General features: G+C 44.2%; 1 protein-coding gene across 1 annotated transcript; it reads left to right on the top strand.

The window, feature by feature from the left end:
• The first annotated feature begins 1,118 nt into the window (after window positions 1–1,118).
• LOC148328559 (soluble guanylate cyclase 88E-like) lies at window positions 1,119–9,196 on the top strand. The gene is made up of 17 exons (XM_088306796.1): window positions 1,119–1,220; window positions 1,327–1,512; window positions 2,453–2,585; window positions 2,925–3,099; window positions 3,305–3,396; window positions 3,559–3,816; window positions 3,913–4,057; window positions 5,131–5,253; window positions 5,324–5,444; window positions 5,511–5,640; window positions 6,328–6,474; window positions 6,663–6,809; window positions 6,877–7,033; window positions 7,113–7,222; window positions 7,310–7,399; window positions 8,144–8,262; window positions 8,333–9,196. The coding sequence occupies exons 2-17, from the start codon at window positions 1,385–1,387 to the stop codon at window positions 8,700–8,702; spliced, it is 2,445 nt and encodes an 814-aa protein (XP_088162922.1). The 5' UTR covers window positions 1,119–1,220; window positions 1,327–1,384; the 3' UTR covers window positions 8,703–9,196.
• The last annotated feature ends 888 nt before the right edge of the window (window positions 9,197–10,084 follow it).

Raw genomic sequence — 10,084 nt, 5'->3', positions numbered from 1 at the left:
CTTGAATTGCTTAGTCGCAAACCCTTCCAATGGTGAAGGTTCACGCTGTACATGTCTTGTGCGTGTGCGTGCGCGCGCGCATGAGAAGCACATATTCTGCATGTTCTAACCTCTCACATACCTCCCGTTGCCAAAAAGGTCACTCAGACACTCGTCGTGTTTTTCTTCGCACGTTTAACTGGTGCCTTCCTCTGCAGACGCGACAACCAAGCTGTGTCAACAGTGCCCCCTAGTGGAGCCCCAACGCAAACACTAAAGGGGGGCGATTGAAAGGAGGATTCCATTCAGTTTTGATTCAATATGATGCGGCTCAATTCAAGTGGCTACATGATGTCTTGAGTTTCTTTTTGTCATTTTAAAATATGGAAGAACTCGTCAGTATTTCCTTCAAAAATATATAAATAAAAGATGATTTAGTACGTTTGTTAGTATGCTTTAAAGCAAAACGATTTGATTCAAATCATATTTTCATCACAATTAAAGTTCTACAAACTAACAGACAGCTCACAGCACCATACAACCTAATAAAGATATTTTTATATCTTTTAACATGATTGGATGAATTGGTGTACCTTTTGACAGAGAACGTGCACAAAAACACGAATTAACATTTCATGTCAAGTGTGCAGTTTAACGACACCATTTCACAATTGATAGAAAATGTTCAGCTTGAGGACCAATAATTGACGCAAAACGCGAGTGTGTGGTTTGAAGTCGTTTCGTTGTATTCCATTAACTTGCTTTAGTTCAGTCAGTTAATTAAGTCCATCCCTTTAGTCGTTATTCAGTCAGTCACTAATTTAACCAGTCAGTCAAAAGTGGTTAAGTTAATTAGTTCCTAATTATTTCACTCGGTCACTGTTTGACTGCAACGATTAAGACTTGATTGTGTTGGGCGGCATTTGTTTTGTTTGGCAGCTGCCACAAACACACTTGGTCTATTTTGGACCTGCTCACCCGTTGACCTGACACTCAAGTGTCCGTGTGTGTGTGTGTGTGTGTGTACCTGTCATGTGCAGGTGGTCTCGGCGAGCGGTGGTCTGCTCTGAGCTTTAGCCTCACACACTCACAGCCTGAGACGACAGAGGTCTGAGCCTTTGCAGGTTGTACGCCGCCACCTCCACCACTTTAGTATCAACTTGATTTTATTTCCGCCCACCTCCAAATGGATCAGTTTTGAAACGGTGGCTGATATTTTCATGAGGTTGAGCAACACTGAGGTGAGCCCGATCTCTCTCCGGTCCATCCGAGGACTGCCACCGGTACAGTCGGTCCCGTCAGCGGACGCCCGCCCCCCCCCATCCCCCAATTGTGTTCTCCCCTCAGCTGAGCAGTTAAGTCAGGTAGCGATACGGAGGTCCCTAGCGCCACCAGCGCCGCCAAGATGTACGGCCTGTACCTGGAAGCGGTCAACGACTACATCAACGAGTCCTACGGCGAGGACGTGTGGCGGCTGATTGAGAACCGAGCCGAGATCCCGCACCTCAAGTTTGTCAGGCATCAGATGTACAAGTAGGTCATGAGGATAAAAACTCATTTGTTGTCTTGTCTAATGATTGACTGAAAAAGTAGCTGACCGAGCGACAAAAAATAAATAAATAAATAAAATCAGCTGACTGACAGACTTAACCAACTAACTAAACAAATGACTGGTTAAAGAACTGGGTGGCTGGTGAAATGCTTGACTAACCAACTGGGTAATTAACCCAAAGACAGACTCAGCAACTAACCGACTAAATGACTAACTAAATCCCTTAAGAACTCACCAACTGACGGAAATGGTAAATGCCTCACTGAATAATGAACTCCTTTTCCAACTAGTTAGCTAACAAACCAACTGATTAACTATCTTACTAATAACTAAACGACTTACTAAACAATTGACTACCTAAAGGACTAACCAACCGACGGACTAAATGAGTTACTAACTAACCAAAAGAGTTATTTCCCAAATAGTTCACTCACTAACTAGTTAGCAAACCAACTAAACAAACGACAACCTGACCAACTGACTAACCGTCCGACTAAATAAGGGACTAACTGACGTGATGACTACCCCAATGAGTAACTAACTACCCAAATGACAAGATCAAAATAGCAAAACCAAATGACTCACTGATTAATTAACCAACTGACTAGATCATATCTGACTGAGTCACTAATCGTCTATCAACTAACTGAATGACTGACTGACTAAACGTGACTTAGTTACCGACGGCTGACTGAATAACTAAACGACTGACTACCTAATTAACTAACTGACCTAGTGAGTGTCTTTCGGCTAACTGACTAGTTAACTAAAAGACTGTCTGACAAAAAAAGTGAATGACTAACCAAGTGATTAACGACTCGAATTGACTCACTGACCATCTATCAGTGAAGCAACTAATTGACTGACTAAGTGTGAGCAACTAACAAGAGGACAAACTAACATAGCATCTCCCCCCCACAGTGACAATCTGATCCTGCGTTTGGCCAAGGCGGCGGGCGAAGTTTTGGGAAAGACGCACGACGAGCTGATGTACGCTTTCGGCGTCTACATGGTGAAGAGGATCGGAAATTACGGCTACGAGCGCATCCTCAAGGTGAGCCAACCTTAAATTAAAGCTATTAAATTGATTCAAATTCATTTGATTCCTGACCACTGAGCGCGTTCGGTGTGACAAAAGGAAATTGTCCAATTTGACTAAATTGGTCGGAAAAGAATTTAGTTTTTCCTTTACTTGAAGTACAGACACTGGCAGAACACTTCAATGTTCTTCCACTAGATGGCAGTAAGGTACATAATTACCCCGAGCATCCACTTTGTGTTGGGGTTCTGCTGCGAGATTTTTCTTTTTTTTTTTGCTAAAGTAAAATATGCGGCTTGCATCAGACAGCGATCAGAAGATCAAAGACCAAAGTGTGACGCCGTCTTTTCGTAGGTTTTGGGTCGTAACGTGCGCGACTTCATCAACGAGCTGGACAACCTGCACGAGTATTTCCGCTTCTCTTTCCCCAAAGTGCAACCGCCCAGCTTCTGCGTGGAGGAGGAGTGCGAGACCAGTCTGACGCTGCACTACCGAAGCACACGCAAAGGATTCACGCAGTTTGTCAAAGGTCGCGCCACTTCTTCACAACACCATGACACTCATGTGCGCCGCAAAGACATGAGATCAGTAACTCTCGGGTTCATCACCGGTCGGGGGGGGGGAAGCCGCAGCCTATCCCAGCGGTCTTCGGGCAGTTGGTGGGGCACACTCTGGACAGGTTGCCAGCCAATCGCAGGTTGACGAGTTCTGACATGCGTTGACGCCCCCTGCAGGTCAGCTGTCCCAGGTGGGGCGTCAGTTTTACAACACAGACATCGAAGTGGAGATCTTGTCCAAGGAGGAGACGGAGAAGATGACTTATGTGGTACGTACGTAGTCCATGACGAGTACGTCGTGGTCATCATCAACGTCACAGAAACGCCAAAAATATTAGCGAGGGCAGGGGGGTGTTCGCTATATTGTGGTGCGTTGCGATTCAGTACGTCTCGGGATGACGATAACGGTTGCGCTGTGCCCGTCCCGTCAGGTGTATAAGATGAACTTTGACAACGCGGCCTTCAAGCACCGCATGCCGCAGCAAAAGACGGCGCCGAGCTATGAGAAGCTTCCCATGAAGCGAGGTATCTTTTTTGACATGTTCCCCTTCAGCGTAATCTTCCGCCGCGACATGACCATGTACCGCATTGGCGACGGCCTCAAAGAGGTCTTCTCTGACCTCCAGGGCAAGAAGGTGAACGAGGAGTTCACCCTGGTCAGGCCCATGCTGGAGTTCAGCTGGGACAACGTGAGTGTCGGACCGCGCCGTTAGCGCCGTTAGCGCCGTTAGCGCGCTGTCCTGGCTGCTCAGTAACGAATTCACCCCTCGCGATTTCTCCTTCAGATCTACACCCACCTGAACAATGTGTTTGAGCTGCTGTCTAAAGCAGTGGTGGAGAGCAAACAAAAAGTGAACATTCCCAAACTGAACAAGGAGGAACACGAAGAGAAAGAGGAGAGCGAGAAGGACAAGAGAGAAGAAGAAAGAGGTACGGCATCGGAAAAGCACAGAATGAGTTGGGGAAAGTTTGGGGGAGGAGCTCCCGTGAGCTAGCACGACATCATAGCATGAGAATGTAACGCGAGATTGTAGCGCGACAATGATGTGGACTAGTGATTGACCAATTAGCCGCCGGGCCGATTATTGGGGCTGATATTTGGCATCTTGCTGATTATCGGCATCTGACCATTTTTTTAACTTTCAAGGGCGGTAAATTATAGGCTGCTTTATTTTGGCTCGATGCAGCAAACATCTCTTCTCTGGTGTGCTTGCGGCCCACACACAGATTGGTTACTTGTGCAGCCAATCAGCAGTAAGATAACGTTTGCTTTTTTCACACGCACTATGGGGGAGGTCTCGTGAGCAGAGGAAGGTATAGCGACACTTTGCCAAAATTTTAATAAATAGTCTACTACAACAAAATTGTTTATTTTCTAAGATCAAAAAAAAAAAAAAAAGCTTCACATGTTAATCACTAGTAGTTTCATAAATAAAATTTGGGAGTTTTAATTTTTCAAAATTTTGCCACCATTTTAGCCCTTTTTCTAGAAATCAATATCGGCTTCAAATATCCGCCTCCAAGACGACAAAAAAAAAAAAAAAAAAAAAGAAAAAAAGCGTCTGCCGTGATGGGAAATCACACTCTGATGTCAAGACAATTTTATGCTATGATCGCTAGCGATGGGAAACTGAAGCTTCAAATTTGCTTCATGAACCAGTTGTTGTATTTTTGAGTCCTCTAGATGGCACTGTTGGTTTAATTAACCCCTTCACTGCCAGCCCAGGTAAAATGAAAGTACGTCTATAGCCGTCAATGGTAGCGAATGAGTTAAAGGGTTTGAAGTGCCATCTACAGGAGTCCAGAAGTACTACAACTGGTTCATGAAGCACATTTGAAGCTTCATTCTCTAATGCTCGCACGCCACAACATCAGGAGACGACATCATGCTAATGACATCACGCTTGGATCTCACAACATGCCAAGACATCTTTAGCATGTTGCTATGACATCATGATGAGAAATTAAAAACGCGTTTTGTGACTGTTTGGCGGTCCGTGTAGAACAAAAGTCTGAGGAGATGAAAGAAACGGATCAGGAGTACAGCAGCAGTCTGGCACAGTACAACAGCGCCGCCAACTCTGGAGGCGAAGACATCGAGCTGCTGGCCTTTCAGACCGTCACGGGTAAGACAAAGTGGAAAAAAAATAGAACAAAGCGCACGCGAGGATTTACGTTCCGTCGCCTTCCTCTCAGGCAAATGCAGCGAGACCATCTTTGAGGATATGCGAGAGCCCCCGAAAAAGCCTTTGCACCTGAAGGGCCAGATGAAGTATGTCCCCCAGTGGGACTCGCTGATCTTCTTGGGAACGCCCATGTAAGCCCGGCCGCGCCCCCGCGCCCCGTTGTCGGCCTCGAGGTGACCTCGTCGACACTTTTGCAGCATCGAGACGGTGGAGGACATGATCAAGATGGGCGTCTACGTCAACGACTTGAACCTGCACGATTCTAGCAGAGAACTGATCCTGGCCGGGACGCAGCAGTCGGCCGAGCTGCAGCTCGCCTTGGATCAGGTCAGGAGGAATCGAAAGTGAAAGGACACACAAGCTTTTTTTTTTTTGTGTACTGGGCATCCAGTTGTTCGCAAATGATGATGGAAAAAAAAAAAACATAACTGATAATAATTAATATAAAAATGTTATTTTCAGGTAAAAAAAAAAAAAAGTACATTTTTAAATTTCAGCCAAAAAGTTGCGTAATTTAGGTAAACATTTGCATATTTTCGCTGGAAAATGCTTTACAGAAAAAAAATTAAATCCCTCTAAAAGAGTTGTGAAGTAAACAAATGTTGAGTATTGTCGGAAAAAATGATCACTTAGAAAAAAATGTCTTAGTTGATTTTTTCTGTTTTTTTTCAGTTATGCATTTAGTTAGAATTAAAGTTTTGACTTCTTTTAACTCGTTTAATTAGAAAAAAAAACGTTTTTCATTTCTGAAAAAAATATAATTTCCGCAAAGTTTTTCGAACAACGGATGTTTTTTACCGAAAGATTAGAAAGATAAGAAAAAAAATGTAGAATTTTCTTTTCAAAAAATTATAATTTTGCACACGAAAATTTTTTATATTAGTGGAACTTTGGGGTTTATTTACTGACCAGATGAATCCTTGTAGATAATTTCGCTTCCAGTCCACTTGACTTAACGGAACAGAAAAGAAGCGACAACTCCGGTATAACGTAACCATGTGATTGTCTTTGCAGGAGCAACAAAAGTACGCGCAGCTGCAAGAGATCATCAAGAAGCTGGACGAGGAGAAGAAACGAGGAGACTCCTTGCTGTACGCCATGATCCCCAAAGCGGTGGCCGACCGTCTCAGGAAGGGAATCACCGCCCTGGAGACGTGCCAGGTGGGCCGTGACGTCCATGAACCGCGACTTAGACCAACCGCGACCGCCTCTGGTGACGTGGTTGCTGACTCTTGGGTGTTTTTTTTGGGGGGGTGCAAGATCCGCGACCGTGATCATTCAACAATGTCAGCGGGGTTAGAAAAGTCGCATGTCAACGAAATGACCCGACTCGGGTCGGTACGTTCCAGGTCTTCCCCGACGTGACCATCCTGTTCAGCGACGTGGTCAAGTTCAACGAGATCTGCATCCACATTACTCCCATGCAGGTGGTGGACATGCTCAATGAGATCTACATCGTCTTCGACACGCTCAGCGAGAAGCACAACGTGTACAAGGTGGAGCCCCGCCGTCCATCGATCGACGCCATGACGCTCACGACGGTCTGCTTGACGTTGGGTGCAGGTGGAAACCATCCGTGACGCCTACATGGTGGTGGCGGGCGTGCCCAACAAGACCACGTTCCACGCGCATCACATCTGCGACATGGCGCTGGACATGTTGAGCTCCATCGACCATCTGAAGGACCCGTCCACCGGGGACAACATCCAGATCCGAGTGGGTGAGTGGCGCCACTGGAGCGTGTTGGTCGTTTCCACTTTGGTTTGTTGCGACATCGGCTGCGCTGCGCTGCGTTGCAGGTGTCCACTCAGGCATGGTGGTGGCCGGCGTGGTGGGCCTGAAGATGCCTCGCTATTGTCTCTTTGGTGATACGGTCAACACCGCCTCCAGGATGGAGAGCAACGGCGTGGTGACTGCATTGAAATCTATCGCCCAATCTCCATCTTGGGGTTCACAAAATAAGTCGTAAATGATGTGTGTGTGTGTGTGAGAGCAGGGTATGCAGATTCACATCAGCCAGACCACCAAAGACCACCTGGAGCACGAGCCGTACATCATCGAGGAAAGGGGCAAGATCTTTGTCAAGGTCAACATTTTTTCCGTGCAGTTCAGCAATCGTGCCAATGACGCCACTTTGTCTCTCGATTTATTTTGAATAATTTCACGTCGTTTAGATTGTATTTCACTTTTAACTACAAAATATGCACATTTCATCTTTAATAACAAATAAGTAATTTTTTTTTTTTTAAACTTAATTTGATCCAGTGCAGTAATTTTTTTTTTTTCATGCACAGAACATTTTTTCCCCCAGAACAGTTTTGTTGTATTTATTTGTAAGTACAGGACCTATGCATTTCATCTTTAAGAACAAACAAATGATTTATTTATTTATTAATTATTAATTATTTTTTATTAATTATTTTTATTATTTTTTATATTTTATTTATTATTTATTTTAATCGTATTTTTACAGTAAATGTTTGCACACTACAATTGAGTTTTTTTAAGGACACTAACTTTGCACTTTAAGAACGTGTTTTTTTTAATGTTTAACTGCAATTAATTTAACTTTTATTTGCAATGCATTTCAATCGCATGAATATTTAAATAATAATAGTAGTGTTAACCTTCAAAATGTGAATAGCGTTACGATATTTACTAAACCGTCTGCCTCATTTTTGAACGCGACAGCAGCGAATGTTGGTCATGTTTGTCGTACGTGGTGAGCTTTATTTTATTTTTTTTAGCTGCTCCACTCTTAATTTATTTCCGATGACGCAGCATGTTCAATTCTACCGAAGTACTGACGAGCTAACACGATGTGTGGCAGGGTAAAGGCTACATGAAGACATACTGGCTGAAGGGAAAGAAAGATCTTTCCTTCAAGACTCCGGCAGAGTTGCGTTACAGCAGCGAGCAAAAGGACTCGGAAGATAAAAGCTCCAATGAGTGAGTAGAATACTTCAGAAGGACCGTTCATCCCAAATTGATTTTTCAACGGCAACACGCGTCGTTTCAGTTCCACAAGCACCAACGCCAAGCAAATGGCATCCAGCCAGCCTATCAGCGGCGGCGAGGAGCAAGCGGAGGGCAAACCGAGCCCCAACGACCTCCCCCCGGATAGCCTGCCGCTGCCCGAGGGCGCCGGCGAGCCCGTGGCCGCGCCGGGAGAGTTCCAGGAGAAGGAGAAGTCCAAAAAGACGAAGAACAACAAGAGCGCCAAGGCTGAGGCGGGGCTGGGGAACGCGGCGTCGGAGTTGGCGCCGCCCATCGAAGACCCTGACAACCCGGGACCCATCCTCAACATGAAGAGGAACAGCTTCAGGCAGCAGTACGCCAAGCTGCCCGCCAACCTGCCCATAAGGAGCGCCTCGTGTTGCCTCCTGTGAGTCGTAGCAACTGGACGCCATGATGATGTCATCGTGTAGCGCCCAATCGTGGCTCAATGAAACTTCAAATCTGCTTCATGAACCAGTTGTAGTATTTCTGGACTCCTGTAGATGGCAGTCTCTGGGCTGAAAGCACACCAACTTGACTTTATTTAAACCAACAGTGCCATCTAGAGGACTAAAAAATACATCAACTGGTTCTTGAAGCAAATTTGAAGCTTCATTTTGCCATCACTAGCGCCCAAGGCAGAACAACTGGGTCTTACTAGTAACTTCTTTATAACCTGGATTTGCACTTGGAGCTAACAACAGTTCAGTTGGCAGACATATTCCACTCTAGTGACACTTTTGGTCAACTCGCACATAACTAAAAATGACACTATTAGGCCAAACTATTTGACATGTCACGCACTAGTAGCTTTCTAAATCGACTTGATTATAGACTTGTTGAAAGTAGACAAATTATTACAATGACGCTTACATTGAGTGAGATATTCTGCTTCTTATTGTAAATGCTGGAGTGCATTTATAAAAACATGGATGTACAGCAACTGCGCTTGTGTTGACATCATTTACAGGAAATATTTTTTTCTACTCAAGAACCACATTCGATTCCTTAAACAGATTATTGGGCAATGGCACGCACACAAAAAAAAGTAAGAAATAAAATATATCCAATAGCTTATTTTAATAATTTATTAGTATATAATTATCATTCTAATACATTTCATTAATTAATTAAACAGATGTTTCATACTATAAAAACAGGTTACATTATTTGATTAAGCTTCCAATGGAAAATTTCGCATGGTCAAAATGCTAAGTGGCTCATAATTCAACTGTTTAGCTTCCATTACAACACGCAACTCCAAAGCACTTTACCAGGATCATGTTTACAATCATTATCGAGCTAGCAACATGACAAAAGGCAAAAAAAAAAAAAAAAAAGAAAGAAAAAAGCCAAAAGCAAATTGTCCCTTGGCGGGCTCTGTATGTACTCAGAGATGCTAATTATTTCTTTTGCTAGCTTAGCTTTCTATGGTCAAAGGTAGCTAGTTGTTGCCGTTGTGGAGATAAAAAAAAAATCCTTGAGTGGGGTGAAACAAGACAGCCAGATAAGCATTGTCCGGCTAATTATGACTTTTTTTGAAAGTCCGCCCTGAAAATGAGTTTTTAATCATGTCCAACAATCGTCCTCTCCTCGCTTAACCTAATGAGTCAAACTTGAGTAACTGTGAACCGACCAATCAGAGATCAGAAAAATGCTGTCGTCACACGAAACTCTCTGGCGGACTGCTTTTAACAAAAAAGTAAAACAAAAAGCCACAATTCACATCCCGATGCTCTCACGCAGACGAATATCCAACTGCAGCTCACTCACT

Source organism: Idiotropiscis lumnitzeri, chromosome 10 (genome assembly GCF_059441095.1).
Source record: "Idiotropiscis lumnitzeri isolate Australia: NSW breed Sydney's pygmy pipehorse chromosome 10, RoL_Ilum_1.0, whole genome shotgun sequence".
In the NCBI taxonomy this organism is placed as follows: domain Eukaryota; kingdom Metazoa; phylum Chordata; class Actinopteri; order Syngnathiformes; family Syngnathidae; genus Idiotropiscis; species Idiotropiscis lumnitzeri.
This window is presented reverse-complemented; position numbering and strand designations above follow the sequence as displayed.

What these genes read in the sequence shown, in the direction of transcription:
- LOC148328559 (XM_088306796.1), top strand. Translation starts at nt 1,385, where the DNA reads ATGTACGGCCTGTACCTGGAAGCGGTCAACGACTACATCAACGAGTCC. An exon ending in GTCAGGCATCAGATGTACAA is followed by an intron (nt 1,513 to 2,452) that starts GTAGGTCATGAG and finishes TCCCCCCCACAG; the next exon opens with TGACAATCTGATCCTGCGTT. An exon ending in CGGAGAAGATGACTTATGTG is followed by an intron (nt 3,397 to 3,558) that starts GTACGTACGTAG and finishes CCGTCCCGTCAG; the next exon opens with GTGTATAAGATGAACTTTGA.